Source organism: Callorhinchus milii, unplaced genomic scaffold, assembly GCF_018977255.1.
Source record: "Callorhinchus milii isolate IMCB2004 unplaced genomic scaffold, IMCB_Cmil_1.0 Scaffold5, whole genome shotgun sequence".
Lineage (NCBI taxonomy): Eukaryota > Metazoa > Chordata > Chondrichthyes > Chimaeriformes > Callorhinchidae > Callorhinchus > Callorhinchus milii.
Genome location: NW_024704746.1, coordinates 4,408,270 through 4,427,897, shown reverse-complemented (window position 1 = coordinate 4,427,897; position 19,628 = coordinate 4,408,270). Strand labels below are relative to the sequence as shown.

Here is a 19,628-nt window from a genome sequence, read left to right as displayed (position 1 = left end):
TGACTCGCTCTGGGGTCCCACGTATCTAGGCTCGACTTCAAAGACCTCCACGGCCTTTGGTCACCCTCCTATCCTTACCCTCCCTGCCCCTTCGTCCTCTTGATCTCAACCCCAGCTCAGGTCCAAATTATTGCCAGTCCAGGGCCTTGGGACATTCTCCCGACGTAAAAAGACGCTGTGTAAATGTCATTTGTTGTTGCTGTTGTGTTACTCACTGAACCGATGTTTGAGAGAGTGAACGTCCCTCCGGTCAGATCGTTGGTCCCCAGCTGCCCTGAGGTGCCCAGAGTCTGTAATCGGTTCAGTTCTGCTGCAATCTCAAAGATACTCAGAACCTGAACATCCTTAATAACAGGAACGAGCAGCCCTTGCTCTGTATCCATTGCTATTCCAATGTTATGTGAAGCCTGAACAAAAGACAACAATTAATAAGCAACTCCGAGCTGCCCCACACCCACTGACAGCGCCCCATACCCTGCAGTTACACCCCCATATGCTCGATTACCTTATAAGTGATATTCTGGTTTTCATCCAATGTCACGTTCAGGCTGGGAAAGTGCAGCAAACCCAGCGATACTGACTGGAACAAAGTACATGGAACAAAGTATGTTAATAGTTTAATGTTGTAAAACCCTGGAAACCATCAGTTGAGACCCCTCACCATCAAGCTGCAACCAATGAAGATGCTTCTGCAACTCAATGGTCACTTGTCAGACTTTAACCCACTGACCAACTGCCCATTCCTAGTGTTTATTTACAATGTGGACAATTTATAGTGTTCTGTCTCTGTACACAAGGTCTCAACAGCTGGACACAAGGTCTGCAACGGAGACAGAGATCTGGACAGATCTTGAGACATAGTGCAGCACCGAAACATATAGGACCTGAGGCAGAAGGCCAGACACAGATGAAGAGGTGCAGAGAGGCAGTAGTTAGCCTGCCTGTCCGACATCGAGTCCTGGACGAGAGATAACTTTCTCCAGCTCAACGTGCGCAAAACTGAGGCCCTCCTGATTGGCTCACGTCAGCGCCTCCGCACCTCAGGCGCTGACAGCATCAGCATCCAAGGCTGCACTCTCCACCTCTCAAAGCCATCAGGAACCTCGGTGTTTTGTTCAACCCTGAGCTGTCCTTTCTCCCCCATATCCGCACCACAACTGGCACCGCCTTCCATCACCTCCGGAACATCGCCAGACTACGGCATTACCTCACCCCTCACGCTGCTGAAACCCTGGTCCACGCCTTTATCACCTCAAGGCTGGACTATGGGAACTCTCTCCTCGCCGGCCTTCCCGGCACCTCCCTCCACACTGCAGGTCATTCAGGACTCTGCAGCTCGTGTACTGTCCCGCACCAGACACCGCGACCACATCACTCCCACCCTCGCTCCCCTCCACTGGCTCCCCATCCCCCAGAGGATTGATTTCAAGATCCTCATCCTCACCTACAAGGCCATTCACGGCCTTGCTCCCTCCTACCTCTCCAACCTACTATCCCCCTACCTACTTGCCCGTACCCTCCGTTCCTCCGGCTCCGGTCTGCTCCACGTCCCCCGCCCCAACCGCCCTACCATCGGTGGCCGGGCCTCCACCCTCTCAGCCCCGAGGCTCTGGAACTCTATCCCCAGTGCCTTCGCCGCTTCCTCCCTTTCCTCCTTCAAGGCCGGTCTCAAGACCTTTCTCTTTGACCGTGCCTTCAGCTCCCCTCTCGACTCTCTACCCCCTCCTCGCTCCCTCCCTTCCCTCCCCCTGACCATTTCCCCCCTGCTCGGGTCCTGACCTAACTGTACAGCGCCTTGGGACGTCCTCCCGACGTGAAAGGCGCTCAATAAATGGAATTTTGTTGTTGTTGTTAATCATTGCCATATCACAGCTGTTGTGCAGCTTATTATTGGAGAGACATTTGTTCAGATGCACTCAGGCAGAACTCAAACCAAATGTCACAGGGGTCAGAACAGAGCTTGCTATGGATTTTAGATTTCTCACCTTTAAAAAGAACGGCATGAAAGAGAGTCTGATTCCCCGAGCCAGAGCCACTTTCTTCAGTTCTTCCTTTGTTCTCACCAACTCAGTCACATCCACCTCGTCACAATAGCCAAAGTGAGGGATTTTCAGGGCCGCAGACATGGTCTTCAGCATCGCCTTCTGGAATCCTGCCGCCAAACAACAGGGAAATAACACAGGTTTCCTTAAACAGTCTACAGAGCATCTGGTATGTGGAGCTACAGGTGTGCAGGGTTGGGATGGACTTATACAGGAATAAACGTTATTAACATTAGGTCTGAAGCTACCTTTCAGGCCTTTCCCAGATCTGCAATCAACACTGCCAGAGAGCAGCTCATTAGCCCCATAACTGGCTCCCAGAGACACAATGTGAGGGAAACGAACCCAGTGCCGGGTGGGGAGTGCGGAGGGTGAGGGAAGGACATGGCACTGGTGTGTGGGGACCCCCCTCTCTGGGGAAAGCACTAAAACACAATCAGCTCTTCCATCATGAAGTGCCAGCTCTCACCACCCCCCACCCATGGCTGCTCCTGAGCCAGGAGTTGTACTCTGGGGTAGAACCATATTTAATGCACAGGAATGTTTACCTTTCACTGGTTCAGTTCTATCTTTCCCAGTGAATGTTGGTGTAGGGATACATGGCACTGCTGGTCTGGCCGGAGATGGTGATGGTGGACGAATCTCGGGTGATGGGGGTAAAATGGCTCCGGTTTGTTTGGCCAAGTAGTTCAGTATATCCTCTTTAAGAATTCGTGCATCTTTTCCAGTCCCCACCACTTCACTTAGTTTTATCTAGTTAAAGAACACATTGCTTTAGATATTTACACCAATAGTGACTGGCAGACAGGTGATGTCCCAACACACAGTGGCCAACACGGAGGAGGCAAGTTTAATTTGCTTAAAATGTTCCTAAGCCTTAAGGTCAAGTGTCTCCAACGGCTGTTTTCAGTTGCCCCCACCTGTCACTGTGTGCCCATGCCCTGTGGGAAGGGAGTAGTGGGAGCTAGGAGGGAGCAGCTGGTGAGGAGCTTCACAAGATTTACCATAAAGTGTAGTGATTGTGTGTTTTGTGGGCAAAACATGGCAGCCAGTTTGCGCACAGCAGTGTTACATGGGAGTGAGTGACAAATTTTATTTTTATTTGTTGGCCAGGAAACCGGGAGAGAGAAACCCCCTTCTTTTTTTTAATGTCCACCTGAACAAGCAGATGTTTGGTTTAATGCCTCATTTGAAGGACGGCACCTCCAACAATGCAACAAACCCCCAGCACCGCACTGGAGTGTCAACTTAGATTGTGTGACATACTCACATTGTTCTCCACGGCCAGCCTGCGCACGGCTGGAGTTGCTAGAGTTCTTTGGCCCTTTATTTCCTGGTGTGTATGTTCCTCATTCAACACGGCTGGAGCTTCTACAACATCCTGCTCGGAGGCCACATCTGTAAAGAGTAAAGCTTCCATTAGCTCCCATTTCAGGGCAAGGAAAGAGTTTGTAGGCACACTTTGCACCCATTTTGCACACAGCAATGTCTCCTGTTAACCAATTAACAGCAGGTTAAAAACAAGTATTGCTGATCCAGACAACAGAAGAATCTCCCTGGCTTTTGGAATAGATGCCACTGAAGTCTTCTTCTGCCTGACTCAGTATTTACCTTTATCTATTTACACAACCTTATAACAAAGTCAGCCTATCCTACCTTTCACAGCCTCTGTCTCTATATCCACCAGTGGCTTCCCCACAAAAGCTGTGTCATCTACATTGTAGTAAAGTTTGCGAATCACTCCATCGTAGCGGCTTGTGATTGTAACAGATGCTTTATCACTCTGAACTTCACAGATACTATCAAACTGTGAAACTGTGTCTCCTTCCTTCACATACCTGCGGAAAAAAAATAAAAAATCTTAACCTCATCACCCACTCATCTTAAATGCCATTAAACAGCTTTGTGAACAGTCACATTACAGTGTGTCCTGTGGCTTCCACTGTCATTGCTGACAGCGACAACTAGTGGCACACTGTTACTTTCATTTTTCCAATCTGTGAATAATGTTTGTGAGATGTCGGCACCTGGGACCATTAATCCACAAGCCTGAAATGTAGAACAGTTGGAGGTTTGAAGGTTTTGGTTTGGGAACCTATTGACTGTCTCTCACACACAGTGGCAATGAGGAGCTGTGGAGTCACGGGAGAATGGGATTTGTGCTCAGGAAACCAATGTGTCACATCATTGAGCACAAGGAATCAATGCGATTGCAACACTTGCCAGTAAATGTGAATGCGGCGACACGACAGCAAGCATGGAAAAGAGAAGGGAGTTTCTCCCTGTCTCCTGGCTAACCATCTGACAGAACAAAGCCAATACTAACCATTCTTTCACATTAACCTCTACAATTCCTTCTCCAATATCAGAAAGTTTGAACTGAACGACCTGTCCATTGGCAACTGCAAAGTAAGAAGAGCAGTCAGCACCCGATCTAACTAACTCCCAATGTGCAAAATGAACAAAGAGCAATTCGATTAAACTTTATTTACCAGCAGTGGATCTGAAGAATCTGATCTGTGTGTTGTCTGCGAGAGAGAACTTGAGAAAGACAGGCAATTGGGGTTTCACAAATGGCAGACTCCCACAGCACCTGTAATGGTGCACATGGACCTTGCAGAAAGATTGACAGTTACCAGGGGAGCCAAGCAAGGGAGAGGTCAAAATGACATTTTGTTGTGACCAAGATGAGGAATATACGCTATAAAGATTCAAACACTAGTCAGCTCCAACATGAGTTAGATACAAATTAAAACTCTCCCTGTGTTGCTGTACCCATGTTTTTTCTTAATTTCCCCAAACGTTCCTAGTATTCCTGATTTAGTGCCAAGTTCTAGAAAACATCAACAAATTGCATTATATACCTGAGCTTTCACATCAGGCTGTCCCAAGGTACTGGAAAGTCTAGTGTTTGCCCACGAGCTGGAGGTAAGATTCAAGAGGTGTGAATGCTGGGGGGAGGAGGGAAGTGGGAAGATGACCAAAGGCTCGGTCAACAAGAAGGGTCTTGAGACGGAACTGGAAGGAGGCGAGGGGAAGGGTCTCCAGGATGAAGTTTTGGAGAATGGGAGTAGAAAGCCTGAAGGCTGGAAAGCAGATGGTGAGGCAGGCGCAGCAGAAGATGCCAAGTGGAGGGAGTGGGTGGGTTGGTGGGGTTTTAGACGGTCGCCGAGGTAAAGCGGGGTCCGCCCCATGGAGGGATTTAAGAGAGTGAGGATGAGGATCTTGAGCTCGATCCGAACTCGATCCTATGGGGGATGCGGAGCCGGGAGAGAATGGGGGTGGAAGACTCGAGGACCTTATGCGGGAGAGGGGACACGGGCTGCTGCGGAGTTCTGACAGGTCTGCAGCTCGTGGAGGAAAGAGTTGGGAGGTCCAGCGAGCAGAGAGATGGGGGTCAAGCCCCGGGACAGGATCAGGGTCTGGGCAGTGGCGGAGGGGGTTGTGGTGGTGGAAAGCTGAACAGGTCAAGGCACGGCTGTGGGTGGGGTTTATAGGCGTGGATGTGTGTGCAACTAAGGCTGTGAGCACAGACCCCGCGCCCCCCACCCACACCCCCCACACCCCCCACCCCTCACACCCCCCCCCACACCCCTCACCCCCCCCCACACCCCTCACCCCCACCCACACCCCTCACACCCCACACCCCTCACATCCCCCCCCACACCCCTCACACCCCCCACCCACACCCCCCACTCACACCCCCCACCCCTCACACCCCCCCCCACACCCCTCACCCCCCCCCCACACCCCTCACCCCCCCCCCACACCCCTCACCCCCACCCACACCCCTCACACCCCACACCCCTCACATCCCCCCCCACACCCCTCACACCCCCCACCTACACCCCTCACACCCCCCGCACACACACCACACACACCCCTCACACCCCCCACACCCCTCACACCCCACCCACACACACACACCCCCACACACCCCCCGCACACACACACACACACACACAGCTGAGCTGCAGGTCAGGCAGTGCCTCGGGAGTTGGCTCCAGGCTCTCAGCCCGAGGCCTCCCTCACACACCGAGGCCGGCGCCACGTATCCCCGGCCGCGGAGAAGCAGAGGCCGAGGCCCGGGTGCTGACATGGCCGAGACCACTACCTGCCGCAGCCACGACGTCTTCCCGAAGCAGAAGCCGAAACTCTGACACCGCCGCGCGCCGCCGCCAACCGCCCGCGCCGCCGCCGCCATCTTCCCCGGGAGTTCAGCTGCTCACAGCGCCCCCTGGCGGCGCCAGCCCCGCGCCGCACCCACAGCGCCACTCCCCCCCCCCCACCCACCACCGCAACCCACAGCGCCCCCTGGCGGCGCCAGCCCCGCGCCGCACCCACAGCGCTACTCCCCCCACCGCAACCCACAGCGCCCCCTGGCGGCGCCAGCCCCGCGCCGCACCCACAGCGCCACTCCCCCCACCGCAACCCACAGCGCCCCCTGGCGGCGCCAGTCCCGCGCCGCACCCACAGCGCTACTCCCCCCCACCGCAACCCACAGCGCCCCCTGGCGGCACCGCACCCACAGCGCCACTCCCCCCATCCACCGGCGGCGGCACCGCATCCCCACAGACCCCCAGTGACCAGGCGCTCGAGCGATGGCGGCGAAGGTGGAGATAGACGGCGGCATCATGGAGGGGGTGAGTGCGGGGCCCGGGGTCTGGATGAGGCCGCGGGTTGGGGTCGGGGCCGCGGCGCCGGAGCTGCGAGAAACCGGCAGCGCTGTGAGAGCGAGAGCGGGGAGACGGCCGCGGCCCGGGGGGGGGGGGGGGGGGTGAGGACCGCTGGGCGGCCATTGCCCCCTCAAACCCTCCCCCCACCTTCCTCTCGGACATCTCCCCCCTCCTAACCGTCCTCTCCCTCTGCTCCGAACGCCTCTCCTCCTCCTCCTCCTCCTCCTCCCTCCACTTCGCCTCCTCCTGCTCCACCCTCCACCGACTTCTCCTCCCACAGCCTCTCCTTCCACATCAACTCTGCCGTCCACCGTCAGTCACCCCCTTCATCTCACGATGACTCGGGGCCTCAGCGTCTCGGACATCACCACCGTCACTGACAAAGCCATTTTGGATCACTGCTTCATCTTCACTTAACTCCTCCATCGCCCCCCCCCTCCCCCACTCCCTCCCCCTCCACTCAACCGACCTCTATCTCCTCCCACCCTTCCCCTTTCCTCTGCCCTGGAGTCATACCAAACTCCTGCCCCTCTGGTCCTCCTCCTTCTCTGTTCCCCACACCTCCCTCTCCTCCTTGGCTCTCTTGCCCATCCCCCCCCCTCCCCCCGCACCCCACCCGACTTCCCGAACTGCCTCCTTATCCCTTAAACCCCCCCCCCCGGTACGCCATCCACCTCCGATCCCTCAAGGCACAATTGCGTGCAGCCGAGCGAGGCATGTAAATGGACCCTACCAAGGCCTTCCGCTCTGCCCTCGCCTCCGCCAAGATACTCCCCAAGATATTCGTGGCGGCCGAGGACGACTAACCGCCTCCTCTGTCCACCTTCCTGCTCTTCGCCCATCCTCTACTCCAATTCCAACTGCGAGGAGATGTTGGGCTTAGTCGAGTCCAAAATTGAGGGGATTTCCCCGTCTACCACTACCCCCGCCTACCTCCCCCCCCTCACACCTTTGACCACCTCTTCCCTCACCTCCATCATCTCAAGAATAAAGCCCACCACCTGCTCCCTCAATCTCATCTCCACCCTTCTCCTTACCTTTCAGCTCCACCTCCGGGCCCCTGTTTTAATTGACATCGTCAACCTCCCATTATCCACTGGCACTGTTCCCACCCTTCTAAAAACAGCTGTCATCACCCTCTTCCTCAAAAAAACCTTCCTGGACCCATCACCACTCTCTTACTACCGACTCAGCTCCAACCTCCCTTTTCTCTCCAAGGCTTTGCTCTTTCCTCTCCCACCATTCCCTCTATGAACCCCTACAATCGGATTTCCATGCTGCACACAGCAGGGAAACAGCCCTGGTCAAAGACACTTAATGACATTGTGTTCAGCTGGGACCAGCGCTCTCTCTGCCTCCTTGTTCTCCTCGACCTTTCTGTTGCCTTCAACACTGTCATTGATTCCTCCACCACCCTCAGCTCAACCTTCACGGACCTGCCCTTGCCTGGTTCAAATCCTACCTCTCCCACCATCTCCACTTTCTGTCCACTAACGGCTTCTCCTCCAGCCCCCGCACCGTTATGTGTGCCATTCCTCAGGGCTCTGACCTTGGCCCTCCTTTTCAACATTTACATGCTCCCCCTTGGCAACATCATCTGTAGAAATGGGGTCAACTTCCACAATATGCAGATGACACCCAACTCTCCCTCTCCACCTCCAACCTCAACTCCAGGACCAAATCTGTCCTCATAGACTGCCCGTTGGACATCAAATCCTGGATGAGAGCAAACTGCAACCTTATCACCCCCATCCTCGCCCGGCTCCACTCAGAGGATACAGTTCAAGATCCTGGTCCTCACCTTCAAAGTCCTTCATGACCTTGCTCCTTCCTACCACTGTGACCTCCTGGCTCCCTACCAACCTGTCTACTCCACTCAGCGGGCTCCGGCCTGCTTCACATCCCCCGTCTTGCTCACCCCACCATTCGGGGGTGGGCCTTCAGCCTCTGGAACTCCATCCCACAGTCCCTCCGTCTCACCTGCCCCCCCCCCCCCGCCTTCTTTAAGACCCGTTTCAAGACCCTTCTCTTCGACTGCGCTTTTAGTCAACCTCCTATCCCTACCCTCCCCACCCTCCTCCCCTCCTGATCTCAACCACCAGCTCAGGTGCGGATCACTGACTGTCCAGCGCCTTGCGACATCCTCTGACGACCCTGTGTAAATATAATTTGTTGTCATTGTGCCCCAGGGAGGACAGATCCTGAGAGTGAGCACAGCCCTGAGCTGCCTCCTGGGCACCGGCCTGAAGATCAGCAACATCAGGGCCGGGAGGAGCTCGCCAGGTCTCCGGTAGGTCAACTTCACAACAAGAATCTATACTATACTGTACAATACTGTGCTGTGATTATAGCTCTCGACAATAGAATTATAATAATAATAATCCTTGCATTTGATATAGCCCCTTATCACGTCTTTGAGACGTCTCAAAGCCCTTCACAGAATATACTGTAAAGTGTAGTGACTTTGAATTTTGTGGGCGAAACATGGCAGCCAATTGGGCACAGCAGTGTTCCACAAACAGCCATGGATTGAGTGACCAAATTATTATTTTTTTTTAAAGGGATTATTATCCCTGGAAAAGGGATCTGCTAATCGACTAACAATCGGGTTCCTATCTTCTGCTAGTTAAACCTAGGCAGATTACGTGAAGCGAATGACCAATTTTATTTGAGGTTTCTCAGCCAGGACACTGGGGGGAGAGAGAAAAACTCCCTTCTCTTATTGAGTAATGCCAGGGGATCTTTAACGTGCCCCTTGACAGGCACAGACATGACTTTGGTTTAGTATCTCATCTACAGTGCTCTCTCAGCACTAAATTAGAATGTCAGCTTAATCTAAATCCAGATGTGGGGCTTGAACCCACAACTTTATGATTCAGAGGCCAGACTGCAATCAAGTGAGCCATAAAAATATCTAAAATAGATAAAATTATCTATAATAAAGGATTGAGAGATTGCCGCGTATTTAATAATCCTTGCATTTACTGTAACATCTATACTTCTTGGGGGAGGTAAGCAGAGTCTTCTCAGAGCTGAACTGGCTCCAAGGTGACATGTTTGGCAATGGAATGTCAGAATCAAACCAGAATCAAATGTGGCGGTCTCGGTAGTCCAATACCTGAGCCAGCGGGGTCCGCAGTCTCCTAGGGCACTGCTGATGCCAGCACAGCCTGGCTCATCGGCAGGACAGGGCAGACCAGTCTGGGGCAGGGAGTCTTCCCACTCAGCTCCTGTTAATCTGTAAACCAAAGCCCTAATGGGTAGGGTGTCCAAGCTGGACAAGCAGTGGGAAACTTGCCAGACAACAATATCAATGGCAAGCTATGCGATTTTACTGCTTAGTCTCCAGCAATTACCCCAATGCAGTACCTGGGGTCCCCAAGCCTCGGCTCTTGCCAACCTGTCCCTAAACACTCCCTAGAATTAGGTAAGCAGGATGCGTCCCTCCAGGGAGAGAGTGCACATTCCAATAAATATGTAGAATTACCATGTATAGGTGGGATGTGTAGTTTGCTTTTGATATACTTAAGCAATGTGATGGTTTTCCACATGTGTCAAACACACAGCTGACCAAAAAAATGGTGTAGCACCTGTAATATTGAAATGTGTTTCGCAGAGAGTTGCTGCTAAGTGTAGTGACTGTTTTTGTCAGCAAATGCCATCTTCTACTTTTGAGGTGATGCCCCAACAACATAGCACTGGTGTACATTGCGAAGAGGCAGGAGGTGCTGCCTTAGCTGTGATGCTCAGTGTTTGTACTGTAGCGGAGTTGGTAAAACAATAAGAATGTGACTGATTTGAAATCCCACCTGAAAACCTATCTCCAACTGTGTTTAGGGTCATTTTCCCCTCCCCCTTTTTCCTTCCTCAGAGTCCAGCCTCTCCACCGTACCATAACAATAGGCATTTATATAAGGCCCTTCACTCAGGATGATATATGGTACTTACATATTATCCCACAGGAGGACGCTATGTAACTGCCAATTGTTGAAGCGATCTGTCAGTGTAGGGTAGCCATAAATGAGTCAATTTGGAAGGAGGTGAAAGTGGGTAGCTCTGGCTTTGGTATTCAGACTCTTATTTTTATTTTATATTAAAGTAAAAATGACTTCAATGAGAAATTCCAACAATGTACAACCAGAAAGAGAACATTGAGCCCATTATAATAATAATCCTTGCATTTTTGGTTGTTCTTGACTGTGAAAGATTTATCACAGATTGGATTAAGAAGAGCTTGATGTGCACAGAGTAGAGTCGCTGACACATGCTTTGTATCTTCAGGCCGCAGCACTTGTCAGGGTTGCAGATGCTATCTGATTTGTGTGATGGTTGTCTGGAAGGAGCCAAAGTGGGTTCCACAGAAATCGTGTTCCAACCAAGTAGAATCCAAGGAGGAAAACATCTTGCAGACACCAAAACCGCTGGGTAAGTACTTTATTGGATTTTACTTCAATCACTATAGAATTGCTGACAGTGTTTACTCACCGGTATTTGGTAAGAGGCACAGGACACCCACATGCTCCTCTGACCTGTTGCGCCTGTGTGAATTGTGTAGCTGGTGCGGCTCTGAGCCTGCAGCTCTGTATTTGCAGGAGTGTCTGCCTCTTGATGCAAGTCTCAATACCATGTGTGCTTTTCGCCGCCTCTCCCTCAGAGCTGCTGTTGAAGGGCGGCACCAATGCTGAAATGGCTCCACAGATTGACTACACGTTACAGGTAAGAGGCTACATGAGACATGCACAGAGTGGAGAAGGAAATGGTCTGGGCTGTCTTTTCATGGCTCTCCCACAAACAGTGTATTCAATCAACTCTGTATAAACAAGTCATAGCTGATGGTTTGTATATTTTAATTGATGAGGAGAGGGAGGAGCTTTTTAGTGGTCAGAAGTCTTGACAGGTGGGTTTGGAATGTAGCTGTGGCAATTAGTTTCAGAGCAATTTCTCCTGATTTTTATAATAATAATATAATCCTTGCATTTGATCTCAAAGCAATGCACAAGATATACTGTGGGCGAAACTCGGCAGTCCATTGCTTCTCACCAAACAGTGAGATGTTCAGTACAACATGTTCAGCTGTCAGGATGCTAAGGGTTAACGTCATTTATATTTTGCATCAGGTTTAATTTTGCTGATGTAATAAAGTGAGCTTTAGCTTGACGTTGATGAGTTTTATTTTCATTTCAGGTGTTTAAGCCAATTGCTGAAAAGTTTGGATTTCAGTTTGACTGCAATGTAAAGAGGAGGTGAGTGTCAAGCAATTCCAGTCAATAACGGCAAATGTGGCTTCTTGATTGGGGGAACAGACTGACGCGGAGGTGGGGAGGTGTGGGTGCGGGGCACATGTGAAGTGCACCTTCGCAGCTCCGGCAACATTGAACAATTATTGAGCATTCCTTGAGGGAGCTCATAAGACAAACAGCAAGAAACTATTTCCACTGGCCGGTGAGTCGGTAACTAATAGGGATCAATTTATAATCATTAGCAGAAAAACAAAGAGAGAGGTCAGTCATATTTTTTTTTACAGAGAAGGTTGTTAGGACATAAACCAGAATCCCTGGCCACAATGTTATAAAGCATTCCTTGGTTCCATTTGCTTCCTCTGAGCTGGCGCTCTGCCACCCTGACACTGTGTGGGGGGGCAAGGACAAGTATGAGATCCCGCTCCATCTGATCACATTTGAATTGACATCTCAGAAACACAGGAATAAAATTCCAAACTGTGTCACTTTTACTGCTTTTCCTTCCACTGAAGCCAGGAGTCTGGGAGAGAGACAGTGACTTCCACCTTGTGTGTTACAGAGGTTACTACCCGAAGGGTGGGGGAGAAGTGCTGCTTAAAGTAACTCCGATCAAACAGCTGCTGCCGATTGATCTGATGCAGAGAGGGAATGTTACCAAGCTTTACGGGAGAGCTTTCGTGGCAGGAGTTCTGCCCTATCACGTAAGTAGCAAAGTTTAAATATCTGAAATTTGCTTTGGTTTTGCTCCATCTCAAATCTCCCATTTTGTTTTAAAACATTTTTTTTAGTAGAATCAGATTCAAGCTGACTAATCGCTGCCAGTTTTACTCACAGGAATATCCTTAGCTTTACTGCTTGGGGTGGGAGTGATGAGAGAGTGAGGGAATGTATTTGGGGGTGAGATTGTGAGTCACTGAGGGTCCAGATACAGGTCGGGCAATTGTCCAGACTATTAATTGCTCCAGTCGAGGAGTTTGTCTTTAGCTCGAAGTTAGAAACTGGATCCATCGTGTATGGCTGCTCTGAAAGAACAACCCATGCACTCCCAATTACCTGCTTTGTCCACCCTCAAATCCCCGCGGATTATTCCTCCTTAGACATCTAACCCCCTAGGGACATCCTCCTAACGTAAAAGTCGCTAATGAATGTAACTTTTTAATGTATGTATATAGTTCCCTCTGGAAAGCTAACATGGATCCTGCCTTGACCGCCACACACAGCAGGGCATTCCACATTCTCAACTTCTCTGTAAATAAATGTGTAGGCTATTAGTGAATAATAGTTAAATTTAATAGTTAGTAATTAATTAAGATTTAACTATGTTAAATTCGTCACTGACTCACCAACTCGAGTTGCTGTGTTTTCTGTGTACCTGGGTAACTTCCTCTCACCAGCTTGCGAAGGACATGGCGTCTGCAGCTACACGGTGCCTCCAGCGAGAGATGGGAAACATGGCTGTGGACATACAAGTGGTGAAGGAGCCCCAGGACAAGGCTTTTGGAAATGGAAATGGAATTATGTAAGAAACACAAGATGGTTGTTGATTAATTGCGGAATCATTTCAATGGCATCCGGGTGTGCGAGCTCCACATTCCACGTTGAGTGCGTGGGGTCACTGGGCTCAGGGACTCCCTCAGTCTGGGACACTGGGCTCAGTGACTGCCTACACATCTCAGCTGCTCAGTGACTGTGGCAAAACTGATGTTTTCTGAAAGTGTTGTTTCTTTTCTTTATTCAGTTATTATTGTGTTTAAAGTGGATTTTCATTGTCCTTCTCCCAGTATTTTTGCTGAAACATCTACAGGGTGTGTCCTGGCTGGGTCTGCGTTGGGGAAAAGAGGTGCGTGCGATTTCCCAACATTGTAATTATATAAAGATAATAATAAACATTGCATTTGATATAGCGCCGTGGAGTCCTGTAGCTCAGTGCTTAGGGCGAGAGATCTGGGTTCGATTCCCAGCAGGGTGAAACTTGGGCAAGTTTCCTTACTCCACACACGTGATAATAATCCCTCAAAAAACAATAATAAATTGGTCACTTCAACCCATGACTGTTTGTGGGACACTGCTGTGCGCAATTGGCTGCCACGTTTCGCCACAAAATATGCAGTCAATTCACTTTACAGTATATTCTGTGAAGCGCTTTGAGATGTCTAGATGTGAAAAGTGCTATATCAAATGCAAGGATTATTATTATCATGCTACGAGACGTCTCAAAGCGCTTCACAGAATTTACTCTAAAGTGAATTGACTCTAAATTTTGTGGGCAAAAGATAGAAACTAAACTGCAATGGTGAAGGTGTGACAGAGTGCTGTCTCTGTGTGTAACTGTGGTATCAAAGGTCCTGCAGCTAAAGGGCTTAACAAATGTTCTAGCCACGCAGTTTAGTGTTTACGTGTGTGAAGACATGGGCGGATCCTGATTGACTTCATGTCTGCCCTCCCACATCCCCAGGTGTTCCTGCAGATAAAGTGGGAACAGAAGCCGCAGAGTTGCTGCTAAAAAGCCTGCAACATGGGGGCTGTGTGGACGAGCACCTTCAGGATCAGGTGGGGATTGAGTGACGTCAGAGTTTATACTCATTATTAAACATTTCTGTCGTTGCTCTGATCTGGAGTGGGTGTGGGAACCAGTTCCAACAGTGTCCATCAGAGGCTGGAACATAGCAGGCGAGCAGAACTGGCCCCAACAGAGATCAATAACTGCAGAGAGCGATATGGCACCTGGGACTGACCCTCTCCTAGCCACTCAGTGCTACCCAGCCTATTGGGGAAGCTGCCTTAACTACTCTTACATACCTGGTCAGAATCGGATTAGCTGCACAGTCTGACAGCCTGAAATCCTGACGCTTTCCTAATGTAACTCTCATGTATCCATCAGCAATGCCCAACATCATCTCATCATTCGCAAATGTCGTGTTTGACTGAAATCTTATATCTGCTCATAATGCAGAGCTTGGAAAAGCTCAGCATCTGAGAGAAGGGGGGAGGGGTGTGGGAGACTCCGACAGATAGAGATAGGGGAGCAGACAGCTCAATGTCAGCAAAACATTCTCTCTTCTCAGATCATCATATTCATGGCTCTGGCTAATGGCCACTCTAGAGTGAGGAGTGGGCCGGTGACCCTGCACACCCAGACCGCTATACACTTCGCAGAGATGCTAACCAAGGTAGTTTCTGATTTTTCTGAGTAATACTATATTTGTTATATTTAAAACTGTATATTTACTGTGCATTTTATTGTCATTGAGGTGTATGAGGTCAGAATTTGGATCATTAGGTTTTGTTGCCTGGTTATCGGTGCAGCACAGTTTAGACACAAAGTAAAGCTCCCTCTACACTGTCTGTCCACACTCCCAAGTCAGGTTTAGAGACAGAGTAAAACTCTAACTACACATGAGAGGACCTCTTCTTCCCCCGCCCCACCTCAGTGATCTACATTGTCTTTGTAAAGCGCTTTGAATATTGTTTGCATGTAATCTATACCCAGAATTTTATTCAGAATTTAATTTACTTCAGGAATGTTAATCAGAGATAAACTTGGACGAAAGTTCCTGAGTTGTTGCTGTGCTTCAGGGAACTAGTAACTGAATTACATTTCATAGACTGAATGCAATAATATTTTGTGTAATGTGACTGTAAAATGGATACATAAACATGCTCAATCTCTTTCAGGCTAAGTTTACAGTGAATAAATCCAGTGAGCAAGAACCTGGACAAGAGAGTTTCACCATAGAATGTGAAGGGATTGGAATGACGAACCCCAATTTCTGACACTGAGGCTCATTGCCTGAAGCTTGTGCCAAACCGGGACGGACACCGTGGACAATGTGAAGAGGAAGCCGGGGAAGAGCTCAGGAATGGAAAGATTATTTATCCAATTTGATGATCATTCAAATCCAGAAGATGATTGTGAAAATATTGAGGTTATAAACTACACAAGAATACAGCGTTTAAAGGATTGTGTGGAGATGGGTGTACAATGGCATGGCTACTGATACTGAGGAATTCAATGTTTATTTTCTCCTGGCTTGTAGGTGTCCTCTGGGCCTGCCAGACATCCACCAAAACACAATAAACATCATATTGTGGATCATTGTATTTTACAGTTAATTATAACACTGAATCCACACCTCACTTCCTGAATAGAGCCCGCACTAACTGATAATTGTGAAGTCTACTTACAGGTTGCTCCTGAGTTCAGAAAAGCCTGGATTTACAGTAAGCCTGGGAGTGTGCTGTACCCTGGGGTATGGTGCCAGGGTCACATACATGTGTAGCCTAGGTACAATCATGAAATTGGCTTCAGTGTTCACTCCAAACTGTCCTCCCTTTATCATAAGAACATACGAAAAGCTAGATGAAAAAAAATCAAGGTCCATCTAGTTCGCCTTCCAGCTTCCTGGCGGTCGCATGTTCATATGTTCCAAACTACTATGTACTATATCCCATAATGTTATTTCCTAAAAAAACTATTTAATCTGTGTTTGAAAGAATTGACACTTCTTGCTTCAACCGTCTCCCTAGGGAGCCTGTTCAACAGCTGAAATCCAAACCCAGATGAAGAAGGCCCTTCAGCTTGTCACATCATCAATGCTGCTGAAGCCATCAGTGTCTCCAGATTTCCAGCCATCACACTGAAGCTCCACAGTGCTCTGGTCAGGCCAAACCCAGCTCTGGCCACCACTCTGGACCCTCGAGGCTGTGCAGAGGAGAGCAATAAGCCTGATGACTTGTGTAAGAGGAATGAGATTGTGAGCAACAATTAGACAAAGCTTGGGCTCTTCAGTCTCGAGATAAGACTTCTCAAAGTGGACCATATAAAATGTTCATGGGATTGAAAAAGTAAACCCAAATCAATACTTTAGGATGTGCTGCAGAACAAGAGGAAATGGGTTTAGAATTGTGAAGGGCAATTTCAGGTCAGACAACCAGGAAATATTTCTTTACCCAGAAGGTGATCAATGAGTGGAACAGGCTGGTCCAGGACAGGACACTGAGGCTCAAGTTAATGAAACAGTTGGATGCTGCGAGGGGAGGTCGGTGGGATGGGCAGTTCTGGAAGAACGAGATTAGAGGGACAGATGGACCTTCCTCATCTGAACTGATCTTGATGTTCCAGTATCTTGGAGTCCTGTAGCTCAGTGGTTAGAGCACTCGCTTTGCCAGTGAGAGACCTGAGTTCAATCCCAGGCAGAGGGCGAAACCTTGGGCAAGTTTCCTTACTCCACACAGAGCCTAATAATAATCCTCCAAAACCAAAAACAATAATAAATTGGTCATTTTCAATCTACGACTGTCTGTGGGACATTGCTGTGCGCAATTGGCTGCCGCGTTCGCCCACAAATATACAGTCAATTCACTTTACAGTGTGTTCTGTGAAGCGCTTCGGGACGTCCTCCTGACGTGAAAAGCGCTATATCAAATGCGAGGATTGTTATTATTATATTATTATTATATTATTATTATTATTATTATTATTCAGGTTCAGGACCCTGGAGCGTTGGTTGGTTGGTGGTCAGTTACCTGGACCTCTGTAACTGCTCCCCTCCCTCAGGCCGCTTCACGAGGGGCGGCCATCACCCGAGGCCTCAGGCGGGAGGGAGTCAGCAATGAGAGTGTCGGCGGCTCCGGGCCCGGCCGTGGCTGAGTGGGTGGGTGGGTGGGTGCCCGGTGTCCCGGTGTCCCGGTGTCAGGGCTCTGAGCCGGTCCGATTGTGACACCGGCCGCACTGCGGCTCGGGCCGCGGGTCAGGCCCTCGCAGTGTTACCGGGGGAGGAACGTCACAGAGCGGCCCCTGAGGCGGGGGGCCCGCGGCGGGTAGGCCTCAGACCCGCCCCGCGCCCAGGCAATGCCCTGACCGCCCGCCGCCCCCAGGCCTGATGGCAAACCCCACCCTGTGGAAATATGAGAGGCTCCAACCCGGCGTGTGCGGCGCCGAGCAGCAGGCCTCAGCCTCGCCCGAGCGCGTGTGGTTTGCTGACATCGGAGGTAGGTCCTCCCTCCCTCCCTCCCTCCCTCCACCCCCGGGGCGGGCGGGCGGGCGAGTGCCTGGGCCCCGGGGGTGTGGGTCATTTTGAAGCCGACCTCACAAGTGAGAGCTGTGTACCTGAGCACAGGTGAGAGGTGTGTACAGGTGAGAGGTGTGTACAGGTGAGAGGTGTGTACCTGAGCACAGGTGAGAGGTGTGTACAGGTGAGAGGTGTGTACAGGTGAGAGGTGTGTACCTGAGCACAGGTGAGAGGTGTGTACAGGTGAGAGGTGTGCACCTGAGCACAGGTGAGAGGTGTGTACAGGTGAGAGGTGTGTACCTGAGCACAGGTGAGAGGTGTGTACCTGAGCACAGGTGAGAGGTGTGTACAGGTGAGAGGTGTGTACAGGTGAGAGGTGTGTACAGGTGAGAGGTGTGTACAGGTGAGAGGTGTGCACCTGAGCACAGGTGAGAGGTGTGTACAGGTGAGAGGTGTGTACCTGAGCACAGGTGAGAGGTGTGTACCTGAGCACAGGTGAGAGGTGTGTACAGGTGAGAGGTGTGTACAGGTGAGAGGTGTGTACCTGAGCACAGGTGAGAGGTGTGTACAGGTGAGAGGTGTGTACAGGTGAGAGGTGTGCACCTGAGCACAGGTGAGAGGTGTGTACAGGTGAGAGGTGTGTACAGGTGAGAGGTGTGCACCTGAGCACAGGTGAGAGGTGTGTACAGGTGAGAGGTGTCGTTGGTTACCATGACAGAATCTCACCCATAACCGGATATGGGAAGGATTGAGCTCTTGGCTACAGTTGTGCTGTCAGTCCCCTGTTGGTTGGGGTCAGTGTTGCAGCACTTCCCACCTGAGGAGTGTGATCTATAATAATAATAATTCTTGCATTTGATATAGCGCCTTATTACGTCTTTGAGATGTCTCACAGTGCTTCACAGAATATACTATGACGTGCATTGACTATATTTTATGGGTGGAACGCGGCAGCCAATTGCGCACAGCAGTGTCCCACAAACAGTCGTGGATTAAGTGACCGTTTTTTTAAAGGACTTATTACCCCTGGAAAAGCGATCCGCCAATTGACTAACAACCAGGTTCCTACTCACTGCCAAGTAAACAGAGGCGCGTGGAGTAAGGAAACCAATTCAACGTTTCACCCTGCCCGGGAATCAAACCCAAGTCTCTCGCTTGAGGTGCCAGTGCTTTAACCTCAGAGCTACGAGTCTCCACAATCCTCCCTCACATCTGCCCTCACACAGAGGAAGCGGGGATACTGGAACCACTTGAGGACACGGTCGCGAGGCTCAGGCCAGGCTTCCCCTGCCGGAGAGGCCATCCCATCACATCCCATCCCATCCCATCATTGACTCGCGTACCTGGGGTACAGGTACGAGTTACAATCCTGAAACTGATGGCCGCAGTGGGACCCTGCGGTTGCCTTCCTGGGTACAGTGAGATATGGGAGAGGGTAGGTGTCTGTGTTATATATATAATATATATATACGCGGGTGGGGGGTACTGGAGAACATCAAATTAGTGATTTTTTTTTCTTATTTAAGTAGCTCAGTGGTTAGAGCACTCGCTTTGCAAGTGAGAGACCTGAGTTCAATTCCAGGCGAAACCTTGGGCAAGTTTCCTTACTCCACACAGAGCCTAATAATAATCCTCCAAAACCAAAAACAATAATAAATT

The 19,628-nt window shown here is 50.3% G+C and overlaps 3 protein-coding genes across 4 annotated transcripts in view; 2 read left to right on the top strand and 1 right to left on the bottom strand.

Annotated features, from left to right (window-relative positions):
• Positions 1 to 6,886, bottom strand: part of dbt (dihydrolipoamide branched chain transacylase E2) — an 8,062-nt gene extending 1,176 nt beyond the window's left edge. Inside the window, exons 1-9 of one of the 2 annotated variants that reach the window (XM_042335201.1) lie at positions 6,866 to 6,886; positions 4,535 to 4,655; positions 4,369 to 4,444; positions 3,699 to 3,880; positions 3,313 to 3,440; positions 2,591 to 2,795; positions 1,986 to 2,152; positions 506 to 580; positions 216 to 407 (exon numbers count right to left, since the gene is read on the bottom strand). In XM_042335201.1, coding sequence (XP_042191135.1) covers positions 216 to 407; positions 506 to 580; positions 1,986 to 2,152; positions 2,591 to 2,795; positions 3,313 to 3,440; positions 3,699 to 3,880; positions 4,369 to 4,444; positions 4,535 to 4,655; positions 6,866 to 6,880 — 1,161 coding nt within the window. In that variant the 5' untranslated portion in view covers positions 6,881 to 6,886. Of the gene's footprint in view, positions 1 to 215; positions 408 to 505; positions 581 to 1,985; positions 2,153 to 2,590; positions 2,796 to 3,312; positions 3,441 to 3,698; positions 3,881 to 4,368; positions 4,445 to 4,534; positions 4,656 to 6,156; positions 6,281 to 6,865 lie in introns of those variants that run through there. The other variant, XM_007902912.2, reaches the window with a different exon arrangement.
• rtca (RNA 3'-terminal phosphate cyclase) lies at positions 6,569 to 16,051 on the top strand. Its single transcript, XM_007902914.2, has 11 exons — positions 6,569 to 6,685; positions 8,908 to 9,008; positions 11,000 to 11,143; positions 11,311 to 11,434; positions 11,903 to 11,961; positions 12,518 to 12,659; positions 13,353 to 13,477; positions 13,740 to 13,798; positions 14,414 to 14,508; positions 15,024 to 15,128; positions 15,634 to 16,051. Exons 1-11 carry the CDS (start codon positions 6,644 to 6,646, stop codon positions 15,730 to 15,732), a joined length of 1,095 nt encoding a protein of 364 aa, XP_007901105.1. The 5' UTR covers positions 6,569 to 6,643; the 3' UTR covers positions 15,733 to 16,051.
• A 1,793-nt stretch (positions 16,052 to 17,844) lies between these two features.
• cdc14ab (cell division cycle 14Ab) overlaps positions 17,845 to 19,628 on the top strand; it is a 40,391-nt gene continuing 38,607 nt past the window's right edge. The window contains exon 1 of the mRNA XM_042335417.1: positions 17,845 to 17,949. The gene's annotated coding sequence lies outside the window, so the exon portion shown is untranslated. The remainder of the gene's footprint in view (positions 17,950 to 19,628) is intronic.

Bases quoted from the DNA above. Each gene is read 5' to 3' on its own strand.
- rtca (XM_007902914.2), top strand. From the start codon at position 6,644: ATGGCGGCGAAGGTGGAGATAGACGGCGGCATCATGGAGGGG. The intron at 11,144-11,310 runs GTAAGTACTTTA...CTGTATTTGCAG, and splicing joins GCAGACACCAAAACCGCTGG to GAGTGTCTGCCTCTTGATGC. The intron at 13,799-14,413 runs GTGCGTGCGATT...CCACATCCCCAG, and splicing joins GTCTGCGTTGGGGAAAAGAG to GTGTTCCTGCAGATAAAGTG.